The sequence below is a fragment of the Carcharhinus amblyrhynchos genome, chromosome 14 (assembly GCF_965287045.1).
Source record: "Carcharhinus amblyrhynchos chromosome 14, sCarAmb.v2.hapA, whole genome shotgun sequence".
Lineage (NCBI taxonomy): Eukaryota > Metazoa > Chordata > Chondrichthyes > Carcharhiniformes > Carcharhinidae > Carcharhinus > Carcharhinus amblyrhynchos.
The window spans coordinates 77,755,447-77,782,431 of NC_137337.1; the positions used below are offsets into that span (position 1 = coordinate 77,755,447).

Sequence of the window (26,985 nt, forward strand, 5' to 3'; positions counted from 1 at the left end):
TTTTAATGCCTTTCAGGCCAGGAACAACTGCTGACCTGTTCTAGTTGGCAACTTTTCAAGCATATTTTGCTCCCGGGGTACCACTGGATAGAATTGCCAGACAGATCAAGTCACTTTCAGATTCCTGCCATTATATATTTTCACTGCTCTTAAGATAATACTCTGCAGCAATTGCATAAAGTGTTGTATTTTGGAAGGAAAATAATCAACGCTGCTGTTGTTGGAAAGAAAAAGGGGGAGCGCAGAGTCTGAAAGGAATTTGAAATGCTTGCATTTGTGTACCAGAGCACCTGGCGGTTTCACATGCAAGAGAATATTTCAGAGTAATTGGTGACGCCACTGATAGCCAGCTTGTAGCAAGCAGGCATTTAAACTGGGACACCACATTTGGCAAAAAAAAGGTGAAGATAAATCGAATTAAAGAGGATTCCACAAAAGGTCTGATGTTATCAAACCTGATCAGACACTCTGATAGAGGCTGCGGGTTGTGAATGTGTTAATTAAATCTTTCCTGAGCTTGAGTGCTGCCCATAGATTTCCAACATTCAGGTAGCGGGGATCCACGCACATGGACAAAATCAGGTCACTTTTGGTCACAGGGGCTTTTATTTTTTGTGTTAAGGTTGCCAAGTTACTGCAGTCGGCTCTTTGAAGCCATGCACTGACTGAGTTTAAATTGTCGACTGAACAGAGTTTCGGAGAAAATGTGCAAATATTAATAACGAGTTTTGCTAGATAGTTAGGGAGCAAGCTGGGGACTAGGACTAATAGTCACCTGTCTTCAGTGGTTAAGTCTAGACACCAGTTTCTGATCCCATGTGTGTGAAAATTTGGCCTCTGATAATAATGAATCAGTAGAAGGAAAGAAACAATTTAATATTCAAAATGAAGAACTACTTGTCCAGTGCAAGAAAAAAAGATGGGAACCAGTCAAATTGTAATCTGGCTTAGTTTCTGTCCTGATGTTTAACTACAGTTTAGAATTTGATTTAGAATTTGTACCAGTTGGCACTGTCATTGTACCCAGATCCCTTCTTGGGAAAAAAAAGATATTGAGAAATTTAGAACTTCGGTACTTCAAGGTTGTCCATTATCTTTTATCTTTTACTCGGATATGAGAGTTTCATCAAAGTAGGTCAACTCCTTCGCTTTTCTCTAAATGCTGAAAGATAAGTCATTTGTTTGATAGTCTCAGCTACAGGGCTGCTGAAGCCTGTAGGAGAATTCATGGTGCGATTGACAAGTCTAAAATATCGCCCCCTTTAGGATATTTCAGCTATTATCACTTTAACCTTGTCTAAACTTGCACAAATTATTAGTGGATATTGAAAAGAGCTAATTTATTGTTATAATTTGATGACGCTGAGGACACACATTATCATCTTGATATCTGGTGTGGTCGTGTAAATCCACTGTGTGTGACTTCAGTGAGTGGCGAAGAGGCCAATTTGAATGGTGCCCATCAGTCATGTTGGTGACTCAGCACTGCCTCATTACATCACATTTATTCTTCTGCTCAAAAACCACGATGGCTGGGCAGATCATTCAGACTAACAGCAAGGAAGCTTCCTCTCTCAGTTTCAGAACCTCGGTTTCAATGACAAAGATTGGCAAGCGAGAGGGGGTCATAAACTAACATCAGCTCCAGGAGTCTGGGTAATTCTGTTAATGAGGGGTGACTCATGATCAGGATATAATTTTTTTTAAAAAAATGCATTCTACAAATGTTGCTCATTCTTGAATTTCAATGTGAATTAAAACAAGTTAGCACTTGGAGAGGGGTGTTTTTCACACAAATTGCAGGGGTGAATAATAGAGAAAGCACCACCAATGTTGTAAGACTTTGAAAATGTGATTCAGTGGCCTTCGGGATGAACCTGACACACCAGCTCTACAACCAGTATCTGCTTTCATTTGTACTTTCTTGACAGTTAGGCTTTGTGACTTTTGCCTTGGGATTTGTGAGCAGTCTGACTGGTCTGTTGTTTCAACCCAGCGCTATACCAGCAGGTACAAATATAGCTCCTGATCCCACTTTCATGTTGAACGCTTGCATTTAATTCTGCATTCGGAGCCTAGAGTATGTTTTACGGTGGAGCAGTGAATAAATTCAGCCTCAATTCTGACGCGACACAATTGTACATCTTTTGATTAGATTGTTGATGATCGTTGCTAGCTGTGTAGATGTGTCCTTGTATAGGAGGTACTTAACAGAGGCTCAGGCAGAGTGGGTGTTGAAAATGAAGTTTGAATAGGGGCTGTTGGGCTTGGGAATGATGTTGGGTGTTATTGATCAAACAATTATCACTTTGCCCTGCCGCTGTTGCTGGCAAATAATAATTCAAAACTCTGCGGACACACCGAGCTGCCCACTGTAATGACAGAGGAACAACTCTCTGTGGAGTCAATCAGTCCCATAATTGAGATATTTTCCACTCTGCCCCCTGATTCACTGCTCTTATTCCAAATGACACTTGCAGGAGTACTTGGAGGTCAGGCACTTCAGTTTATTGACCTGAACTAGTGGTTTTAAAAGTTTGTAAGGTACAAAAGAAAAACAAATACTTCATTTACTGTTGGAAAATATGAAAGGCTGCAATTAAAATAGAAACCATTCCCTGCGCTTCTGTTATGTACAAAGTTAAATCATGCTCATCTCAAAATTAAATGTAGAAATTGAGCACCATCCCAAAAATTCTGAATCCTGGATTTGTTGTATTTAAATCTATTAATATAATCTTGAATCCAGTTGAGTAACTCAACACGACTGAATGAATGATTGATTATTTAACATTTATTATCATGGATGATTAATAGCAAAGTATCTTAGCCACATCAGATTTATCTATAAAGAGATGATATACATTGAGTTATCCAAAATTATTTCATGGAAACCATCTATTGATGCCATACTCTGGAAGCTACGAGCTAAAGTGAGTGATGTACAGTAGTGAAGAGGGTGATTTTCCTTCAGCGATATACATGTCAAGATATCAAATGTCAACATTTTTGGACTCGGGTTAATGGAGCTTCCCCTAGAATAGGGATCTTCATTCTGATTTGTTCCTGGGATCCTGAGAGATTTTTTTTCCCCCTCTGACTGACAGACAGACAAATATAAAATAACCTCTTTAATCCATGTTCTTTAGGTCTTATAGCCTTAATAAATAAAAAAGGAAAAATGTTCTTGACTGCGAATCAGGCTTGAGAGGTCAACGGAAAAATGAAGTATACTTCAGGCAAAATTTGCCATTGGGGAGAATTGAGCATTCTTTCATGGTATTGCAATGGATAGTGTGTGCAGGTTGGACTAGATGGTTGCCACAATAAGGCTCCTTTCATACAGGTGTGTTTATGCCCCAGGCGTGTTGGCCACAGTCCATTCAATGTACAGAAGTTAAATTGAACAATAACAACTGAATCTCGAAAGGTGAGCATCAGAGGAGATGCCTAAGAGCTGTCTCCCAGCCAACGAAAGCCTGTTGCAGTTGTCAGAGCTTGTTGATGTTGCAGTGAACAGAGCAGTTTTGCACCAGATTTTGTGGTTCTGCCTTAGGAAAGAGAGCAAAATAGAACAGAAGAACAAAGTCCTGGTACATAAATCAGCAGCTGCTCTTTGCCAGATCAAAGGAGTGACATTCTCGCTCCTGGTCTGCATGTCCACTTCAGGTGGTTGATAGACAGTTACCAGCTGCCCAACTGAGCCATGACTGTTTTTTTTATTTGGAATTAATAAGGAAATTCATCATGATTTGAAATGGAAAAAAATGTTAAAGGAAAAGTGAAAGTATGAAATTGTGCAAACGCCTTTACTTTAAGGCCAAACCTTGGGGGAACTAAATTACCTCCTCTTGCTAATTATTCACTGAACTACATTGGAATTTTATCCGCTAATTTGTGTTATCGAGCCAAGATGTAAGTGCTGTCCCGTCAAATTCACCTCAAGCGCAAAGATGTTCGGGTTTAAATTATTTTATTTTAGTTCACTTCTCAATGGACACCTACACTTTCCCATTCAGGGCATCATTTAATTTGTTGTATCCCTTACAACTGTAATTACTGTGTCTCATCCTTGTTTATCTGAGGTACAGGTTAAAAAATACACACTTTCCCCGCACAGATGGTTATCTTTAAACACCAGTAGGCTAAAGCAGAGTATTCTTCAACCAATACTATCAAACTATAAAGTACAGTTTGCTGGATCCCATCACATTTTAGTGCTGTATCCGCAGTTTTGGAATATATTGTTAATTTTGAAATCGTATAAATAATTAACACAAAAGGCTGTGGCAACAGTTTAATTAACTGTGTTGCAATGGTGTTATACATGATGTTATTACATTTTGGAGCACCGAATGTTTATTAAATATAAGTCTGATTAATGCATTAGAACTGTAATCATCTACAAATTAAAATGTGAGTACATTTAAAATCGAAGTCATGGCAAAATTCAAAAGACATAAAAAGTAATTAACACATTTAATTAAAAGATCAATGAAATAACGCTCTTTTTAAGAAACGAAGGAACTTCCATAAGGCAGGGTGAATTTAGTTGATTAATTTAATTCATGAATATTACTTCTGGGAGATTCAAAATTACTTTATGAAGGAATTGTTGTACTTGAATATGAAGCCGAGAGGATGAATGAGCTTAAATTGATGAATTGTCCAATTTATAAAATTAAACATATTTATTTACAAACTTCTGTTTGAATATATCAATATAGCTGTTGTTTAAAAACAGTGGGCGATATTTTCCGTTCTTGCAGCGTGTGTTTCCCGCCAGCGGGAGGTAGCGCATTGTTTGCTAGCAGCGGAATTCTCTGGTTCCACCCCTGTCAAAGGGAATTCCTATTAATGTCACTCTATGCTGACGGGACACTCACAGGCGGGGGTGCGCTGCCGGTGGGACTGGAGAACATATTGTCTCTGCGTCAGATCTCGCAAGCTAAACTTGTCCAGCTTAAAAATCAGGCGGTTACATCTCACCATTTGAAATACAGCAGTTCAGAGCTTCCTCCCGTCTGGCAGAGAGGTCACGCAATCCCATCCCAAATATCAGGGACGGAGATCCTTGAATAAAAACAAGATTCACTCTTGACTGTCATGGTGCAACAGAGGCACCTGCTGTGTAGAGTATCCCAAGATCTGAAGATGAAGACATGAGATCCCCCGTTGCATTGGCAATAAATCCTGGGAGGGGGTCGGTGGTGGCTGCATTAAATTCCAAAAATAAACCTGAGCTGCCTCCGAGCAAATGTAGGTTGGGACAGTCAGAGGCCCAGTGGGGTAGGATTCCCCGGTTAGCCAGAGAGCACACCCAGACATGCCTCTCTGAAGCACTGGTGGGACTTAAACAGGGCAGGCAAATGAAATGCACATCTCACCTTACCACTCTCTACCCCTTCCCCATCCCCCGTACCACCAGAGAGATTTGCTTTTTCCTGGTAAGGAAGCAGCAACCCAATGATTTCAATCCCTTTTCCAATCTCTGGCAGAGGCGCTTTGAAAGGTGGAGCCATTGCCTTGTGACAAGAGTATGATCCCTGGGTGTTGAATTACCTCATTCAAATGACTGTTCATGAATGGGCTTATCTAAGATAAAGGGTAACATTGCCAAGTCTAATCCTGTCCTCAGATGGGATCTTTGCCTATACTTACCAGGAACAATCACTGGATAACAATCAGAAGTGGAAACTCTGGCTACCTTGCTGACTAGATACCTTAGATCACCCCCTGACCCACTAGGACTCTGTCTTCATTTAATATGATTTGCAATATGCTCATAATATGACATAATCAAACAGTGTCATAGTGTGCTGTTACATCATTCTTTCTCAACATTAATATTATTCGTTCATTCACATTGTTCTCACTGCTTGCCACTCTTTTTCTCAATTACAAACAGAACAGGGTGACACGGTGGCACAGTGGTTAACACCGTTGCTTCACAATGCCAGGTAACCAGGTTCGATTCCTGGCTTGGGTCACTGTCTGTGTTCTCCCTGTGTCTGAGTGGGTTTCCTCTGGGTGCTCCGGTTTCCACCCATGGTACAAAGATGTGCAGGTTAGGTGGATTGGCCATATGAAATTGCTCTTTAGTGTCAGGGGGACTAACTAGAGTAAATGCATGGGGTTATAGGGATAGGGCCTTGGGATTGTGGTCGGTGCAGGCTCAGTGGGCCGAATAGCCTCCTTCTGCACTGTAGGGATTCTATGAACATTGAATTCACATCTGTAAAAAAAATCTATAACCAATAATGCATTTACATGTTAACATCACTTTTTTAAACACTTTCACAGGAGCTTTATAATATTGTTGATATAGGAATGTTGATAATTCATTATGTCATTGGATAAGTATATATTTTTTGATTTGATTTTATTTAACATTTATATTTGTAACTATGATTGGCTATATTGTATGCTGAGTAGGTGGATTATCACCAGGTAAATTCTACAGCATAGGGTTCCATCTTCTGAGTGAGGTTAGGGTGCTCCAGTTTCCTCCCACAGCCCAAAGATGTGCAGGTTAGGTGGACTGGTCATGCTAAATTGTCCCTTAGGGTCTCAAGATGTATAGGGTAGATTTGTGGGGTTATGGCATTAGGGCCTGTGCTGGAGAGGTGGTGCAGTCTCGATGGGCCAAATGGCCTCCTCCTACACTGTAGGGATCCTATGATTCTAAGTTTAAATGCTTTAAATACTTAGTTGGAAATATCTCAATCTTGGGCTCACTTTAGCTGTTTTCCGAATGTGTGCGCTCACAAAATATAACTTCATTATCAATATTATTTGCATTAATCACGTAGCATTATTACAAAATCTGTAAGTTTTTGAAATGTGATAGATTCACACTATACCCTGCACGTAGCACAGACAAAAACTTGCTTAATTGTAGATTTGCATAGAACAGGAGTGACTGTACCAGTACAAACAAGCTGGGACCTGACCAGAATGTGTGAGTCATCTTCATTCCTGGATCAACATAAGCCAAGGGTATGTGAAGAAAGAACTTGCATTTATATAGCACCTTATCACATCTCTTGGGTCGTCCTAAAGTGCTGCATCCATTTTGGATTACTTTGAAGTCACTATGTTGGTAAATGCAGCAGAAATCATTGGGAACATCAGGACCATGAACAGATTCGGAATGTTGCTCTGGACACATATTGCCTTCACAAAGTGTGTCATCTCCTTGTATTCCTGTGATGTACAACTTTGCCTCTCACGGGGCGCCCACGAATCTGTGCTGATCTTTTAAAGCAACTTATGTTATGAAAATGGTTACTGTAAGCAACTTTGTGATGGATAATAGCCCGTAGCTGTAATTCTGTCAACCTGGTGCCTGAGATTCTACCTCGGGGACTCTACGAGATGACAGTAGTGCATCACAACCTTCTAAAGGCAAACTTGAATATTACCACTTTTAACACAGTGGTCACACAGGCATGACACTTATCAAGGGAGATGAGTCATGATACAGTCGCAGGAGCGGAACAATATCCACCATCCCCGCTGGGGGTGGTTGATAGGGTGGGGTCAGGATCTTGCACCAAGCATGAGTATAGCAGAGATCAGGTTTTGCTGTTTCACGAACCCACTGAAGACAAGTGGAATTCAGTCCCTATCATCAGAGGGTCTGGTGTTTTTTTAATTCATTCCTGAGATGTGGGTTTTGCTGGCAAAAGCAGCATTGTTGCCCATTGCTGGTTGTCCTGCAGTGCGTAACATCATGAACTATATGGCTAGTTCCGTGAGCCGACACCACCACTGGGACAAGGTCCTTGGCACCGCATCGCAATGTTTCCGTGCCTGAGCACTGATCCAGAATTTTCCGAATGATGCAAATCTCTTGTGTAAGAACCTGGATATTGCAAGCCTAGTGTTTAACCCGTGTGAGAGGCAGTATGTGTACTGTCATTAACAAGAAGGAAGCATTACCATTATTATAACATCAGGAGTCTGTTTTCACTACTGACGGAATAGAATCATTTTTCAAAACCTCTTTGGCCAAAGAATGCACGCTGGGATTTCTGCAGTCTGACTGGATATCCTTCCTTCATCCTGTGGGAGAAATTTTGGTGAAAATTAGATTACAACTCTTTGGAGGTTAAATTGACATTCTACAAAATCTGTACTTAAGTCTGATTTTGCTTAATCGAGTGTATAATATCTTGCATTTATATAGCACCTTTCACACCAAAATATCATTGAATCACTACAGTGCAGAAAGAGGCCATTCAGCCAATGGGGCCTGTAATGACAACAATCCCACCGAGGCCTTATCCTCGTAGCCCCACGTATATACCCGCTAATCCCCCCCGACACTAAGGGGCAATTTAACATGGCACATTTTTGGAATGTGGGAGGAAACTGGAGCATCTGGAGAAAACCCATGAAGACACGGAGTGAATGTGCAGATTCCACACAAGTGTCTATGTGTTTCAAATGTCTCTAGGGGGAACACTTATTCGACAATGATCAAAATGCTTAGGTTGAACATGGAAGAGGGAAATCAGGAAGGCAAAACAAGGGTATGACCTGGATCTGGCATGTAAGGTTAAAGAAAATCCCAAGAGGTTCTGTAGGTATATGAAGAGTAAAAGGGTGGATAGAGAATAGATCCCCTTAAAAATCAGCATGACTGACTGTGTGTGGAACCACAGGAGATGGATGGGAATATTTCTCCTCGGTGTTTAATGAGGAGAAAATCATGGGTGCTAAAGAAATTAGGGAAACGAGCGATGATGTCTTGGGCCAAAGCATATTATTAGGGAGGAGGTATCTGCAGCCTCAAAGTGCACTAAGGTGGATAAATTCCCGGGGCCTGATCAAGTGCATCCTTGGATCTTGTGGGAGGCTAGGGAAGAAATTGCAGAAGCCCTTGTTGAGATCTTTGCTTCAGCTCTTTCTCCTGGCAAAGTTCCAGAAGACTGGAGGGTGACTATTGTTTAAGAAGGGTGGCAAAGACAAGCCAGGGAATTACAGGCTGGTGAGCCTGACATGAGTGGTGGGAAAGTTACAGGAGGGGATTCTGAGGAGCAGGGTATACCAATATTTGGATAGTTAAGGTCTGATTAGCAATAGTCAGCATGGCTTTGTCTGTGGGAAGTCATGTCTGATGAATCTTTTAGAGTTTTTCAAAGAGGTAACCAGGAGGATGGATGAGGTGTATGTAGCCTTCCAAAAACATTTGATAAAAGTGCTACATAACAAGCTTGCAGCTAAGAGAAAGCCCACAGAATGAAAGGGACAGTAGCAGCAGGGATTCAACAATCCAAAATCAAAATCCAGGATCTTTAACCTCAGCCAAGGTTATTGTTGTGTGTCCTCTTGGCAGTCTCAGCCTAGTGTATCCTCTCGGGATTTTCAGTGCATTTTGATGTTTGTACAGCTTTGTAAAGCGTCCCGTACAGTTACATTGAAAGCAATGGGCAGAAATTGCTGGACATTGATCACTCCAATGGGGGCACCTTGCTCCACATGGTTGGTCTATAGTTTGTTTGGGGTGTTGCTTCCCTTGGCCTGGAGTTTTATTTATTAGTACCACAAGTAAGGCTTACATTCACACTGCAATGAAGTTACTGTGAAAGTCCCCTAGTTGCCACACTCCTGTTCGGGTACACTGAGGGAAAATTTAGCACGGCCAATGCACCTAACCAGCACGTCTGTCAGACTGTGGGAGAAAACTGGAGCACCTGGAGGAAACCCAGTCAGACATGGGGAGAACATGCAGACTCTGCACAGACAGTGACCCAAGCCAGGAATCAAACCCAGATCCCTGGTGCTGTGAGGCAGCAGTGCTGACCACTGTGCTACCCACAGAGCTACTCTGTTTCTGTGTTGTTTCACTAACTGGAGGTTGGGGTTTATTTTGTACCGCAGTTTGCTTTCTCCCCTTTCACGTGGATCTGTGCTGCAAGCAAATTTCAGATTGTCTGACTATCTGGTCAGCTTTCTCAAGGGTCAGACCATCCTTTGCTTGGAGCATATCTGAGACAGCATTGTCCGCCACCACTCCGACAACCGTTCTATCCCTGAGTAGCTCAGATTTCAGATCACTGCAGCCTTCAGCCAGTCCAAACAGTTCATTTATGAAGGAGTCGACAGGTTCTCCTGGCTGCTGGAAATGTTTATTGAATTTAACCCTTACAGGGATTGTTACTTCTGAGGTTATTCTAGATACGAAATCACTGGTTATCAAGCTGAAGGGCGCGGTGCATTAACTACTCTGTCATTGTGGGCAGCACAGTGGTTAGCATTGCTGCCTCATAGTGCCAGGGACCCACATTCAATTCTGGCCTCGTGTCACTGTCAGGTGCGGAGTGTGCACATTCTCCCCATGTCTGTGTGGGTCTCCTCCAGATTCCTCCCACAGTCCAAAGATATGCTGGTTAGCTTGATTGGCCGTGCTAAATTGACCCTAGTGTAAGGGGCATTAGCAGGGTAAATATGTGGTGTTACAGGAATAGGGTCTGGTTGGGATTGTGGTCAGTGCAGACTCGAGGCTGAATGGCCTCCTTCTGTACTGTAGGGGTTCTATGAATTCATTTATCTCTGTCTTTTTATTAAACCTGAAGCAATCCTGTATCTAAGGAATTCCTTTCTTCAAAGTCGCAGTATTGTGATTGTTCTGGAAGAGTCGATTTCTGGTCCATGGTTAAAATGCTTAAAGTGCAGGTTCAGCTTTAAGTGGTTTCTAAAACTCCCAGATGGTGACACCGCACAAAGGATTTTACCGTGCTTGATGGTTTTGGTGGGCTCCCACGGTCATGGCATTTGCTCTCAACATTTAAATATTTTCAACCCTGTCTGGATTGATTGGTCAGAGTCTTCCCTGCTCTGCTGCAATGCTGCCAGGTTCTGGATGCTTCCAATCCCAGATTTTCCTACATTTTTAAATCTGTCTGCTCAGTTGTTGTTAATTTTTAACACACTTTTTTTTAATCTATATTCGGCCGCCGGAGGTTCAGGTGCCAACTTGGAAATCGGGTCTCCTAGACTGTCGCCAGAATTCTCCGACCCTTCATGCCCCACCACTGCTGCCGGCAAGAATGGAGAATTTGGCTCTCAGCCAAATCTCCATTCACGGCAGCGGAACTGGAGAATCTCAGCTGTGGGCGAGGTCAGAGAATCCAACCCTGGGACTTAAACAGAATTTCTAACCACTTCAGTATTTAATTTTTTTCAGGACTGGCAGAAATTTTAAAAGTTTAGCTCACCCATGATAGGTCTGCTGAGTTTGCACATTCTGGGTATTGAAACTAGACTTCAGTATGATTCTGCTGCAGTGAGGAATTTAATTTCTGCCTTCAGCTTCCAAGCCTTTCTTTGGAGTTTTTCTCTGGTGATTTCTTTCTGCGCCTTCGCTTCATGAGTTTTTCTCCAGAATTTTAATTCTCTCCTGCAGTCCCTTTGAGACTTAAATTGTTCCATTCACTGCCACCATGTTGTAAAGTGTTGGATGGGTCTTTCTCAGCTATTTGTAGCCTTAGGTAGTTTAACAGTAAGTATTTATTGACCACAAGAAACTGTATACATCGTTACAGTAAAGGATTCACCTTAGGAGCTGTCTCCACCCTTGCTTGTGCAACACTACACTACACGTGCAAATCATGTGTTCTGTATCACTTTGTGGTGGCACTGGACTCAGTCCCATGTTAACCCATTATGTGCCAGATCATTATGCTATAGCTGTTGAAAGATAAAGTAAGTTTGAGTTTATTTATTAGTGTCACAAGTAGGCTTACATTAACGCTGCAATGAAGTTACTGTGAAAATCCCCTATTCGCCACACTTCGGCACCTGTTCAGATACACTGGGGAAGAATTTAACATGGCCAATGCTAAACCTAACCAGCAGATCTTCGGATTGTGGGAGGAAACTGGAGGACCCAAAAGAAACCCAAGGGAATAAGATTGCAGGGCGCCAAAGGGGTGGGGAGGCGGCTGGGATGAGCAGAGGTGCTCTTGAGGAGTGCCAGCACTGAGAATACAGGCCAAATGGCCAGCACCCCTACTGTAACCATTCTGTGATTCAACATGGAAGTGGGTGGTGTTGGTGATGGAAAGGATTATCTGGTCAAAAGCTCATCTCAGCGTCAAATGTGACACCAAGGTGGTAAACAGTTTGAAGCTGAAACTTAATGTAAAATACAAGGCAAAGCCAGCTGTTTTTACGGCAGATATCTGGGGAAGTTCTGAGGAATTGGGAATCCCTTTCACCACTCAACCCATTTCAATTGAATATACTTTAGGCAGGTACCCATGTCTCCATCTGCTGAATGGAGATGAGAGAGGAGTGATATCATTGCAACACTTTACCACTACTAATTGTTTATTTTCCCCCAATGGTAGTCACTCTGTCTTTGATTTGATTTGATTTATTATTGTCACATGTATTAGTATACAGTGAAAAATATTGTTTCTTGCGTGCTATACAGACAAAACATACCATTCATAGAGAAGGAAAGGAGAGAGTGCAGAATGTAGTGTTACAGTCAAAGCTGGGAATGATCAACTTAATGCAAGGGAATTCCATTCAAAAGTCTGACTGCAGCAGGAAAGAAGCTGTTCTTGAGTCAGTTGGTACGTGACCCCAGACTTTTGTTTCTTTTACCCAACGGAAGAAGGTGGAAGAGTGTCTGGGGTGCGTGGGGTCCTTAATTATGCCGGCTGCTTTTCTGAGGCAGCAGAAAGTTAGACGGAGTCAATGAATGGGAGGCTGGTTTGCATAATGGACTGGACTATGTTCATAACCCTTTGTGATATCTTGCGGTCTTGGACAGTAGTTTACATTAAGGAATCAATCGATTGTACCTTCAAGTGTAAACCAGTGGTGTCCAGGATGTCTACTTCATATATAACAGTAAGATATCTAGAAGATGTCATTGTCCCACTAGTTCCAATTATTATTGTATAATATAGTATAAAACCCAGACACAAAATGGATGCAATAAGAATGGTGCAAGAATCCAGTGTGATCAAATCCTGTGCAAATTCCATTACAACCCAGACTAGAAAAGTGATTCACGCCTTTGGCCCTAGAATTTTCACCCTGATTATGTCTTCAATGTTATTAGCAGGATGGGGGAGGCAGTGACAGAGTGGTATTGTCACTGAGACCCAGGGCAAATGCTTTGGGGACTTAGGTTCAAATACCACCATGGCAAATGGTGAAATTTGAGTTCAATAAAAACCTGTATTTTAATGATGACCGTGAAACCATTGTCGATTGTCAGAAAAATCCATCTGGTTCACGAACATCCTTTAGGAAAGGAAATCTGTTGTTCTTACCCAGTCTGGCCTACACGTGAAACCAGACCCACAGAGATGTGGTTAATCTCAAATGCCCCTCTGCAATGGTCCAGCAATCCATTCAGTTCAAGGGCAACTAGGGATGGACAACAAATGCCAGCAACACCCACATCCCCTAAAAGGACTAAAAACGTGAAAGGGTATATTAATAACTCCAGCCTTACCTCAACAAACAGGGAAAGAATTCCTTATCTCAATTTTTCATCATTCTGATTACAAGTGCTGATTTTGATCTGCAAGCAGTGCTTTCTTTAACATTGGATTAAGATTCTGCAACTTAGCACAATCATTTCTTGCAGTTTAGGGAAAAGTTTTGCAAAAAGCTTGGTTAACTTACAATTTCTATGAAGGGAACCGTCTCATTGGCATGCACGCACTTCTCTTATCCGACATTTGCTGTTCTTGGGTTTTGAAGGAATTGAAGGGGTGCCACAGATCCTAACGAGACACGATCTTTTTACTCTGATAAATGGCATATGATATATGAGAACATTAACAAGGAAAAAGATCATTCACTTTTTGTTATGAATCCCATAGAAACCAAAAACTTTTAAAAAGAAATTCGAACTTCCAGAAGCTGAAAGGATGATGTCGTGTGATTTAATTTTTTAAGATGTTTACTTTAACAAAAGCACTATTGATAAAATACTACTTTTGTAGGCAACTAATGTTTTAAAATACAGAACAGAAAACAGAATTTTTAGAACAACCAAAAAAACACAATTTGCAGTAATATGTTTACACCATCCTTGAAGTAAACATTCAGTTCTCCCGAAATGCTTCTTACCTCCTGAGTGTTAATTTCTGTTCTTTTCCTTTCTCAGTCCGATAACTTCTAACCACAGAAGAACACATCATGGTGAGAGTATTCCTAGAGACAATCCCTTTAGCACAAGCTAGATGAATCTTCCAGCCTTGTTTTGTCCCTTCACCAATTTGGTCTTTTCAATCTGAGTGTGAACTTGCATACATGGTGGACCATAGAGACTTTTGGCCTCTTGCTGCTCTCTTTCTCACTCATACCCTGAGAGACTGTGTTTCTCTTTTTGCAGGATATAGTAAAAATCCTTCCTCTCTAAAAGCCAGCTCCCTTGGCAACGTGAATCTTATGGGCCTTGTGTCTGGGCAGAAATGCTGATTAGCTATCCTTGAGGGCTGTCTTCCATCTTGGAAGTAGGCAGACAATATAAAGGACAGCACTTTATAACGTGACATTCCCAACACTTTTCTGGGATTTAGGAGACTCACAGGGCGAACTTAACCGTTCCGCCCGCCACGGGAATCGTAGCACGCGAGGGGTGGACCATGGAAAGGTCCGTTGGCCTTGAATGGAATTTTCTGATTTTGGGGCAAGGCCGACCCAAAAATACAGAATACACTGTAGCTGCTGCCACTGTCTCCAAGTGTTTTCATTTTGTTCCTTCTTCCCAATAAAACAGTCTAGACCTTCCTTTAGTTTCCAGCAATCTCATCAACAAGATCTATTATCAGGAAAACCTCAGCACAGGTCACATGACCTGCTCCATTTTAACCTAAATTTAAAGTCTCAGTCCCTGAGCACAATGAGCTGACAAACCGTACATCCATAACACTTGGAAAATAAGTAGAATTCAATTCCTTTCTAATTGCTGAATATTCTCTTGACTTAGGTCTGCAGAGAATGTGTTTATTCATTCATATTTATTATGTTAAACTGGAATCTGTAACACTACATTCTGCACTCTCTTTTCCTTCTCTATGAACGGCATGCTCTGTCTGTATAGTCTGCAAGAAACAATATTTTTCACTGTGTACTAATACATATGACAATAATAAATCAAATCAAAATCAAAAATCTGAATTTTATGGGCAAGGCGTTATTAATTTTCTGAAATTAGTTAATGCAGGAAATTGTTTTTTTTTAGCAAACGGGAAAATTTAAATCCATTCTAAATCCATTTTTTTTTTACATAACCTCATGCTACTTGGGCCAGAATAACTAAAGAGAGGCCACATGAGGGTGGCCAGGCTGGGAAACGGAAGCAATATGGTGCAAGATAAACTAAATCCTTTAAAGGGATAGACATCCCTTGTGGGTTCCTCATTGGATTATCCAGCCAGTGTCAGAAAAGATTACACCAAGCTACCAACTAGGGCCCAACCTACTCCCTTCATCATTTTACTAACCCCAATCAGATCATTCTTAACCTAAACCGATGCTTCACTAAAGTGGCGAGTCCTAACTCTTTTAGCCTATCTGGATAACCAACGTGTTTTCTTTAGCAGCCCTGCTAAACTACAAGGGTGTACCGGACATGGTGGCGTGGTGATTAGCACCTTGCTTCACAATGCCAGGGACCCAGGTTCAATTCCAGCCTTGGGTCATTGTCCGTGTGGAGTTGGCACATTCTCCCCATGCCCGTGTGGGGTTCCTCTGGGTGCTCCAGTTTCCTCCCACACTCCAAAGATTTGCAGGCTAGGTGGATTGGCCATGGTAAATTGCCCTGTGGCGACAGGAGGATTAACAGAATAAATACATGGGGTTACGGGGATAGGGCCTAAGTGAGATTGTGGGTTAGTGCAGACTCGATGTGCCGAATGGCCTCCTTCTGCACTGTGGGGATTCTGTGATTTCTGATGGCATTTAATGATAGCAGGCTAACGTGGCCATTGGTTTATGTGGATACAGCAAATCCAGGAAAACAGAAGGCAGGAACTCTTTCCGAAGATGGTTGTCCAAATTTCCTTTTGTTAATTTACGGGGAGGTTTCTCTGTTTGCAACCCTCCTTCCTGTGTCCAGGTGATCCAAACAACCTGGGAGTAGAAACTGGAAAATCCAGCCCATCAGTTTACAGGAGCTTTGTAGCTCTAGTAGCTGAACTGGTGGTAAATAATGAATTACGTTATTCCAGTTTGAACTGTATTTGTTATGATCTACTCAATAGAAGATTTAACAGAGGTTATTAGTCCTTGCTGCTTGCTTAAGCGTCAAACATTTATATTTCGAAATGGGGAGATATCAGAACACACTGCATCCAAGCCAGCCAAAGGAAGTATAATTCTACATAAATGCATCTTGTGCAGTGGCACAGTGTTTAGCACTGCTGCCTCACAGTGACAGGGACCTGGGTTCAGTTCCCACCTTGGGTCAACTGTGTGAAGTTTGCAAGTTCTCCCTGTGTCTGTGTGGGTTTCCTCTGGGTACTCTGGTTTCCTCCCACAGTCTGAAAGATGTGCTGGTTAGGTACATTGGCCATGCTAAATTCCCTCTCTGTGTACCTGAACAGGTGCCAGAGTGTGGCAACTAGGGGATTTTCACAGTAATTTCATTACTTATATTTAATGTGAGCCTACTTGTGACACTAATAAATAAATATAATCTTTATTCTTTTAAAGTGTTAAAAGCTCATTAGCATGTTCGGGGTAAGATTTTCCTACCTGTGACAGGCCCTAATAGGCATGTTACTCAGCGAATAGGCCCAATTCCAGTTATCAGCTACAAGGTTTCACAAACTGGTTAAGCAACTTCATTTTCGGGGATAGTTTGCTTAAGTAGAAATGACGGTCTGAATTGGGCTGTGTTCCAGATAAATAGGATTTGGCATTAAGATTTCTCATGGCAAGAATGCTAAAAATAGGATGATGTTGCCAGGTGTGGTTTTGAGTCATTGAGGCAGAAAAACAGGGTGGTATGCATAAAGGGAGAACTAAGTTCCATTAAACTAGGACATAAACACAGGCACACACACACATGCACATAAAGTCTTGTGTAATCCTTAAAGGTAAATGCAGAGGGATTACTACTGATTTTGTTGGGATCAGTTAATGAGTGCATTAAACCTAAGAGTATTCAACTTTCAGGGTTATTTATTTGGACATTTGCCTTACTGTTTTGCTTTTTAACGTGCCCATTTCCCATTCTTTAAACCCCTGGAAACACTTTTAAAATCCCTGCATGTTAAATGAGCCACTGTTCGCCCTAATGTAAACATTTTGATGAGTATCCAAAGATATGACCTCCATGTGACCCCTTAACCTTGCCTGTAATTATTTGTTTGAAGACAGTATGGAGTTCCCATGCTGTGAGGGACTATAATGGTTTGCAGCTCTGCACAGTTCTATGTGCAAGTGTGTGCGAGAGGAGCAAGAGAGACTTTATAATAAGGAGACTACCAGATGTAAATAATAAAAATGGTTGGGGGTAAAAAGAAAAACCTAGTAATTTAGTCCAGCCCATTACTTGGAGAGCGGCAGGGTGAAATGAATGGGGGAAGGGAAGGAGGAGGGTGCATTACTCTGTGATGTGATACAGGAGCACATGAAGTCTCCTTCTCATCTCTGGAGTTCTTTTTGTGTGTCATGTGCATACACCATTAGCGACTCTTGGGAGGAGAGAAAACAGTCTTATCTGCTTGGTCTGATAATCTCAATTGGCCGTATTCTGATTGATAAAAGGGAGTGTAGCTACAGAGCTTTGAACCAACTCCCAAAGGGACGCAACACATTAGTCTGCCAGTGAGTCTAGTATGGGGAAGGTTACAGTGCTCAAAATGAGCAAGTATGGACACCAAAAGATCTGAAGCATAATTTACACTACACCTAACAAAACCTTTTCCCAGTTGAAATCCGGAAAAGGAACCCACAAATTTTAAATGTTAAATGCAAACTTGAAAACTGAAGGAAATGAAAGGACAATGTTTACAATGCAGCAATCCTGTCATGTTTTATACCATAGGCTTGTTCAACTGGTTACATTTGGATGTGCATTCCTATTGCTGTTAATCAAATTATTAAGTGTAGGCAATGTAAATGAATGTGTTCCAATGTTAGATCAGAATACAAACACCCACCTTGTAATGTCACTTTAAGCTCAGTTTGTCGAAAAGCCGAGGAGGTGGCGTGATATTGGTAACTGGATAGATCAGTTCTAAGAAGTTAGCATTCCCACTAAGGAGACAGTGTTAGCTGAGTAAAATGAAGGAGCTATAGTGTATACCATGTTAAACACAGTCTGGTGCTAGTGAGTATTAATAAGACAGATTTAATCCCCCATTTGGCTAAGTCATTCTGTCAGAACTGGCATCAGCAATGGGCAAGGAGCAAGTGATGCAGCCTTCTCTCTTGTCTGGGATTGCTTACAGAGAGAGAAATTGGGGCAGGAACAAATACAGATCCTGAAATAAAAATCAAGTGAAACCCGCTGACATTTAATACGAAAAGTCATTCCCAAAACATCTTTCTTCTGAAATAAATCATTGAATCATACAATGTGGTCAGAGGCCACTCAACCCATCATGATAGCTGGACCTTTCAAAGAACTGTCCAATCATTCCATTGGCTGTAGCTCTGCAAATTGTTCCTCTTTAAGTATCTGTCAAAGGCGCTATTGATTATACTTCCACCAGCCTTTCAGGCAGAACATCCCAGATCAGTGCAGGTTGTTGTGGCTTGGATAAGTACCACTTGTTTATGTTTACCTGATCTTTAAACCCTCTGTGGTGGCTGAGAAAGTGGGTGTGTTTGCTTATTCCCACAAGATCATCATTCCTGCTTGTGGCTGGTCCACAGTGAATGTTTCAACTGCACAAGAGGACTCACCATTCATCTTCCCTCCCCCCAGTGGGGAGACACTGCAGATTCTCCTTACTGGTTCTCAGTTCAGGAGGTGAACCTCTTGCATGCAGGACACTGAACACGAGCTAGTGTCAGCCTATCCTTTTCCCGTTTTAGTCTGGCCCACCTATGTGATACTTCCTCCATCAGCCAAGAGAGTCAGAACACTGAGATGTGGAATTCTCCATGAATGTTGATCAGTGGCTGGACAACGGGAGACACAGTTCAGTGGGTGGGACGTGACCTGCTAGTTCTTTTCTTCCAGATGAGTGACTAAATGCTGCTCTTGCAAAGCCCACCATCTACTGGACTGCCTGAGAACTGACAGCCACTTTAAGTATCAGTTAAAGACAGGTTTCAGACTTGTGAAGATCCGGACAAGTTACTAAAGTGACATGTCTCACATGGGGGAGGAACGGAGGGAATAATCTAAAAGTTTTTATTTGAAAATTGCAGTTTGAAAACTACCCATGAAAAGTCTGTATAAAAACTGAAATGTTTTAAAAGCTGAAATAAAAAGTGAAATGCATTCAGGGTGCACATGAACTTAAAGTTCATTGAATGAAATCAAAAGTGTATCTGCACAAAGTCATGTCACACGCGCAACTTGATAGCAGAGTGTGTATACCGCATGCGATCCAGGATGGTGGCAAGTCTGAACATTGGGGTAAATTGAATTCGGTTTGGATCTCGTAATCACAAAGTGAACTGGCTCCCATTCGGAGCAGGGTCACAGTGTGTATTCCGACAGTGGAACAGAGCTTTGTTTACTGATGATTTGATTTAATGATAGCAGTGCTGCTTGTTAGAAAGAACCCCTCGCCATCTCCCTGAAGAACATTTCTTTCTTCGGTTGCTTAGCTAGTTTTCATGCCGGGAGCAGCTTTTGAACTGAAGCTTAGGCAAGACAAGTAATTGCGTTGGGTGACATCTTGTTGACAACAAAGGCGGAATGCAGATCTTTGGAGGATTTCCCTTCCAATAACCTGAGTATAGATTGAGAAATAATTCATAATGCACTCGCCAAAGCATTGGCGAAATTATTGTGGGTCCTCTTAGAAGGTGCATTCTGAAATAGCGGTGCTTTCTTTAGGATAATAAGCGATTTGACAATGGCAATTTTGCATCAGAAATCTGTCAGGGGCCAGGAGGGTTTTTTTTGGGCTCCTGGTTCACTTCTCCCCATCCCCCAGTGTCACAACCATGAGACATTTGTTACATGCCATTCGTATGAGTTCTCTTTCTTGCACTTACTTGGACATAAAAGACAGTGGAGCAGCTTGGCTGTGTTTCAAATGCAAACATTTGGCTCCACACACAGATTGCTAACATTTTAGATAGCAAAAAATGTGAGGGATTTTTTTTGGATGGCGGGTTAGCTTGTGCCGATAAATTAAAGACAGGCCTGAGATGATTAATTCCTCGGCTTTTATAGAATGATTTTAACTGGCTGTTTGGGAAGAGCAGGGGAAATGCCAATTTTCTTTGAACAGTTAAAGGACCATCAAGGTGTATTATTATTTGGCAGGTCAGAACTGAAATCCAAGGTTAAATGCAGCACTTTCTTGGTGTTCCAGAAGAATGATTGTCCAACTTTTATTTAATTTTAGTTTTCACGACGCCAACACTGTTTTTTTTATTTTTCTCCAATATTTGTTACCCAAAAATGGCAAAGTGCATTGTTAAGCTCCAAAATAAAAAGGTACCTTGTGTTGAACTGCAGAAAGAAGTCATCTATTTTCAAATGTCTTTTAGTACCCACATTCCTGATGGGCATCTTGTCTCCCTCCCCCCCCCCGGCCCCTCTCCCGTTCCAAGCTCCCCCCGCCCAGGGTGTGGAAATCTTTGGTTGAAAAGGTCACTGTTGCCAGTCGCTAACCTCTAAATGACCCCGTGACTTTACAGTCTAAAACTGCAGGAGCTGCGAATGAGCATGAGCTTTTCTGTACCAGCACTTACTTGCTGCTGTGGTGATAAAACTTCAGACAGCCTAATTGATGGGCTTTCTGACATAACAATACCTTGTGAAAGTAGAGAGTGGCAAATGCCTGGTCTTCATTTATGGACAGCTGGAACAGGAGTTGCACCACCCCCCCCCCCCCCCCCCCACTTCTCCCACCCCCAGCCACCCCATGAGGAGAGAGCAACCTATTTAAGGCAATGAACTTTTACTATGTTTGTGACTCTTGTACAGGCAGACATTTCGTTTTAAACACTAAGAGCTGATGTCAGTAACCTTTAAATCAACAGATGACAAAATGTGCTTGTGTGCAGGTGTCTTTTTTTTAACACCTTCAACAAATTAAAAGTGTGGGTTCTGAAGTTGAGTTTGCAAACTAAGGAATTAAAATTTGCTCCTTCTTATTGTTCCAGGTTCATTAACGCCAGGAGAAGGATAGTACAACCCATGATCGACCAATCAAATCGAGCAGGCAAGTCCCAAGTAGTAACTAAATTCAGATCCCACAAGCACAAATCCGATTCGAATTATTCCTGACGAGTTCCTTCACCTGGTAAATAAAACTGACAGCTCGGCATTCTGGAAGAGTTTTCACTTCAGAATCCCAATGCAATCTCAGCTAAACTGCTGCCAACGGGATTCCCCTCACTCTCACAGAAGTTGCTTTTATTTATTTACTTATTTATCAGTTAACTGATTAATATCACAAGTAGGCTTACCATTAACACCACAATCAAGTTACGGGCACACTGATGAAGAATTTAGCATGACCAATGCACCTAACCAGCACATCTTTCAGACTGTGGGAGGAAACTGGAGGGAATCCATGCAAACTCCAAGCAGTCACCAAGCTGGGAATCGAACTCGGGTTCCTGGCACTGTGAAGCAGCTGGTAACTGGGTTAACAGCCTTGTACCATAGACAGCTTGCCATGTGTGTATAGCTACTGACACTCTGGCTGTCTTCCTCGGCCATTATTGCTTTCTTACGGCTCAGGACCTCTTGGTGAACGTGCTTACTTATTTCTCCATCAGTGATAGCCACAGATTGCTTGCAAAAATAAAGTTCACCATAATGCACTCGCTATTTACCAGCTGGTTGGGTGAAACATCAGGAACATATTTTGCTCCATTCAGTAATTCTCCCAGAAAATGTAGGCATGAGTAGAAAGCAGTGTACAATGTGCCTGCTTATATCTTTCCCAAAGTTCATCAATGGGCCAAATAGCCTTTTGCTAATATAATTTCTCAATTATATGAACCCTCAACCCTCAAATTCAGCCCTCAGTTTGTTGTTACATTTGTTTGAATGAAAATTCTAACCAGGATGACGTTATTGCAAATTAATCCCATTGAAAAAATGCGAAAATCAATTTGATTTTTTTTTATATTTGGCTTATTCACAACATTTAATCAAAGGGTATGGTGTGCTGACCATGGAGTTCTGTCCTTCTGCATTGGTTTGGGATAAGCTTTATTGAAGTTTTGATTCTCACTCACACTGTTTTGATTTGATGTTGATTTGCACCCACTGCTGTTATTTATTCATGGGAATCGTGTGCAGCCTGCTGAACATGGCTCTCTGCTGGGATCAGGGATGGTACTATAGTGTGAAACGGAACAGGGAAACCAGAGCACTTGCCTTAAGTGCTCTGAGAATTCTGATTTTATTGGGCAGGTTAAAAATTAATTTCAAAGATGTGCAGTAAGAATCAGTGAATTCTAACCAGCATAAGAATGTTTTCTGCACTCCCCCTGCTGACAGCACTGACTCCAGCTGGGATATAGATGCACAAGTTGGTTTTGGTGTATCTTCACACCCTTTCTGTTTATTACTCTTTGGGGAATGGTGGGGGGAGGATTCCTGAGCCGATTATAGCCATGGCCAACAAGTCCTGGCATTGGACTTGAACCCGGAGCTTCTGATCCAGTGGTTGGGGTGCTACCCACTGCGCCATAAGACCTCTTAGATCCACAGGTGCCTTCTGAGTATCTTGCCCAAGTGACTTTTTCCATGCGGGAGTCTATACAGAGGGGGTTGTCAGGTGTGTGAAGAATCACAGTCAAACCTAATGCTTTCATTCTCCGGATCTACATACACATAAAAACGTATTATTGCAAAGAAACTAAGACTGGGAGGCTTCTCTGAATTTTTAACAGATTCTCCCCTTCTCCCTAGCTCAGAGGTACTGAAACCATTTGTAGTGCTCAGGTCACCTGGGTGAACATAGACTATTGGTTGAACCCTTAACAGACATTAAAAGGGAAGTGTTTAATTATATTTTAGAAGATAATTTTAGGAACAGAGGGCTGGCACATACATAATGGACCAAATAACCTTTCACTGTACTGTAATTTCTCAATTATTATGGAGCTGGAACCCTCAAATTCAGTCCCACATGAAAGAAATGCATTTAACAAGTGCAAGAGCTGAGGAGATGCCCAGATTATTTATATTTGGTCACCGCAATGTTAAATTATTGCACAGAAATTACAGACATTGTGCATCACAGTCTTGCATAACTTGATATTTAAATAAATACATTCCACATTAAGTCCTTATACTTAGAATGCAATTAAAGGAAGTCCTACAATTAGTCACGGAAACTATTACGTATAATCTGGGCACAATGCCCTGTTTCGTAATCTTAGAATAAAAAGATATGGGGTGCAATTCTCCCAAAACATTTCTAAGCATTGACTGAGATTCTCCAATGTTGCCAGTGAGAATGAAGAATTTGACACCTAACCAAAACTCCATTCACAGCAGCGGGACTGGATAATCCCAGCCACGGACGAATCCCGGCTATTGTCCCCAGTGGGAAAACCAGTGAAATTCCCACTGGGAGGGTCGGACCGATTCAGTTCACTATCCAACCACACTTAGGAAATTTTCTGATGCCTGGGGAGATTCTCTCCTCCCAGACTTAGAACTCTTTCTGGGGTGGGGACCTAAAGACGCCGGCTAAACCATCTCCTCAGCGATCAGGGCAATCCCAGAGTAAAGTTGAAGATCCCCTAGGAACATTGCAACCCCTGCAATATGGGGATTACCACTTTGATCCTGGAGGGGTAACATTCCCCCATCATTACATGTCCAGGTCACATCGCCCCCTCCCCCTTACCCCCAACAGCCCACAGGAATGAGAGTCACCTGGGGCACTGCCCGGCCAAGTCCCCAACCACCTGGGGGCTTCAACAGCCTTTAAACCACCCCAGCAAGACCACCATGTCTGGCCTCCATTTGTGGTGTTTCTCAGCAGGTTCCCGCTGCCCTGCTGGCAATGATTATTGAAAGATACTAAACTGCTTCACACTTTTGCTGTATGTGAACCAGATTACGTCTTGGTGCGGTGGGCTGGGAGAATCCCAAAGAGTGTTCCCCCCGGTGCTAAACGGGCTGTGCCCCCAATTCTCTGCATCTGTGTGGCCCCATGCGCTTTGTGCAGGAGTGTGCACGCCTGGAGAACTGCAGCCGTGGACTCTACAAACACAAGAAAATGGCTTATTCTTGTATAAGTTTCCAAATAATCTAGGCTTTGGGAGGGGAGCTTTTGCATGAGTTCTTACACTGTTTGTCCTTTTACAGTTTTGCTGCAGCTTTGATATCTTTCCACCTGTCAGGGGGGATGTTTTGAGGTGGGGGCAGAAGGTGAGGGGGTGGTGGTGAATGTATTGGGTGCTAGTTCTTTAATTATGGCATTTGCCACGTACGTTTCTGGTGTTTGACAACATATTGTGTTTACTGTTCCAGGAGTAACTGCTGATTGTTTGGTATGTCTTTTCTTTCTCCTCTGTGTCTACGTTTGACTACAATCAGGTTTTCTTCTTGATCCTTCAGTAAGCCAAGGAGCAGCGTACAGTCCAGAGGGCCAACCAATGGGAAGTTTTGTATTGGATGGTCAGCAGCATATGGGAATCCGACCAGCCGGTAAGGCCAGTGTAGTCCTTCCATTGCCCTCAATGTAGCGTCATTACTCTGTCTATCCTTCACATCCACTTCACCTGTCATGTCCCACCATCACAGGGTTTTCCTTTCTGCCTGCTGCCTGCCTTGCCTGTCTTCTTTGCACCCACGGGGAAACAAATCCTTCAGACAAGAGATTTGTGAGGAGTTTATCCACCCCACGGATCCTAAAATACAAAAAAAAAATTCTAAGGGATCTTTTTCACTATCGAGCAGTCGACCTTGCTGATTTTCTGGCATCTTCTTGGATTTTATCTCCCTTCTAGGACCTATGAGTGGAATGGGCATGAATATGGGCATGGATGGGCAATGGCACTACATGTAACCTCCATCTAGTTAACCAATCGCAAAGCACGGGGGAAGTAAGTACGATCAGGCTGTTTATTCTGTCTGTTACTGTAGTGCAATTTTTTTAAAATTCCCCCCCCCACTCCAATTTTTTTTCCCCCTCCTTGCCCCTATTTGCATGCTATTCCAATAAAGGGCCAGTTGTAATGATTTATCGCATGACATTTGACACCATTTCGCAAGCTGCAAAAGGTCAGCTAACTAATTTACAGTATACAGAGCAAATTAGGTCTGGAGTAATTCTGTTTAATTATGAAGCCTTGAGAATCAAACTCAAGCAGCAAATGAACAATTGGGACATTTAAGGGAAAAGAAACATCTTCAGGGCAGCAATTGACTTGAGAGAAATTAACCAGGCTTCATGAAGCGATAAAAACGAGAAGTGAGACTGTCCTTTGAGTGACATAAATCTGTCAGGAAACGATTGATGCATGAATGATCTTATATGCAAAAATGAAATGTTGCAGTTGGCAATCTGCAGCTGAGATAGATGGCGATATATGGTGATACAGTGCATTCCGCAACTGGGAGCCCCCCCCTGCCCCCAACCCCACGGCTGAAAGTATATCCATTGCCTCCTGTGTGAGATGAAAATAAAAAGAAAAGAAAATGTAAAACTAAACAGTAACAGACATTATGAGATGACTAAAAGTGAAGGAATGGAATCAGCAGAGAAGCCGATTGGCTGCAGTCTAAATAATCCATCAATTGGAGTGTGTCCAATGTATGCGATGTTTCAGGAATTCAGATACAGCAAACAGCAATACATCACATCACTGAAGCATCGGAGCATGAGGTTTTATTTAATAACCGAAACTCTTTGCTACCATTGAGCTTAATGCTTACATTTGAGAAAGAATGGCAGACTATTTCATTATTAAATCATCTTCAATCCTTTTGTACTCAAAGTTGTATATCCTACCCACAAAAAATGACTTTCCCGGCAGTCACTTAATGCCACTGGATTGTTTCAGATTATTTAAAATGATGGTTATAGTTTTGTGAGAGATCTTTATGGGGAGTTGCCTTAGTACATTAGTGACGGACTCAATATCCTGTCTTCCTTTCGATGCCAATGCAGTCAAATAAATGTTAAAAGCAGTGTTCCCTAAAACTGTCACTGAGACAACATTTTCTCAGCTTGGATAATTCTTAATATAGGCCATATAATTTCTGGCCTATTTAATTACATAACATATTTTATGCTTCATAACCAATTACATTAATGGCTTAATACAGATAATATTATCCTCCTTTTATTTGATTATGGAGCCACACAATATGGTATATTTGGTACTTAATTATCATCATCCAGTGAGCATGCCGCTGTGCTGGAATAAACAGAGTAGAGTTAGACTTATTACACAGTGCAGACAGTATTATTGTCTCAGTATGGTTTTACCACTGTGGTTACTAATGTACTGCTGATCCACTTAAAACAATGACAACGGCTTACAGGTCTTTAGATTACTAGCTTACAGTGTCACTAAAAACTGTTCAGCAATTAGGTAGGTAAGTGCTAGTGGATGAATGGAGTTAAAATTAATTCCCTCTAATTTAGCTCCGCATTGTAAACTCTATTGAGTTATTCTGTATTGAAATTTGTTCTAGTCAGATGGATGGAATCAATGATCTGATTAATATTTACTGGCCTTTCCCAATAAAAGCCCACATGCCACGTTCTTAGAGCAACAGGTACCCCCTGACCCTCTTCTTTCCCTTTTCTGCTTCGAGTTTCAGCTTTGTATGAGGAGAGTGTCCCACGACAGCTGTAAAAAAAGAACCATAAAACGCCTTGA

At 41.9% G+C, this 26,985-nt stretch overlaps 1 protein-coding gene across 4 annotated transcripts in view; it reads left to right on the forward strand.

Moving 5' to 3' along the window:
* meis2a (Meis homeobox 2a) overlaps window positions 1-26,985 on the forward strand; it is a 120,834-nt gene that overhangs the window by 91,950 nt on the left and 1,899 nt on the right. For 2 of the 4 annotated variants that reach the window (XM_080203157.1, XM_080203158.1), the window contains 3 exons: window positions 21,286-21,344; window positions 24,692-24,802; window positions 25,105-25,200. In XM_080203157.1, coding sequence (XP_080059283.1) covers window positions 21,286-21,344; window positions 24,692-24,802; window positions 25,105-25,163 — 229 coding nt within the window. In that variant the 3' untranslated portion in view covers window positions 25,164-25,200. The remainder of the gene's footprint in view (window positions 1-21,285; window positions 21,345-24,691; window positions 24,803-25,104; window positions 25,201-26,985) is intronic. The other 2 variants (XM_080203155.1, XM_080203156.1) reach the window with 1 other exon arrangement.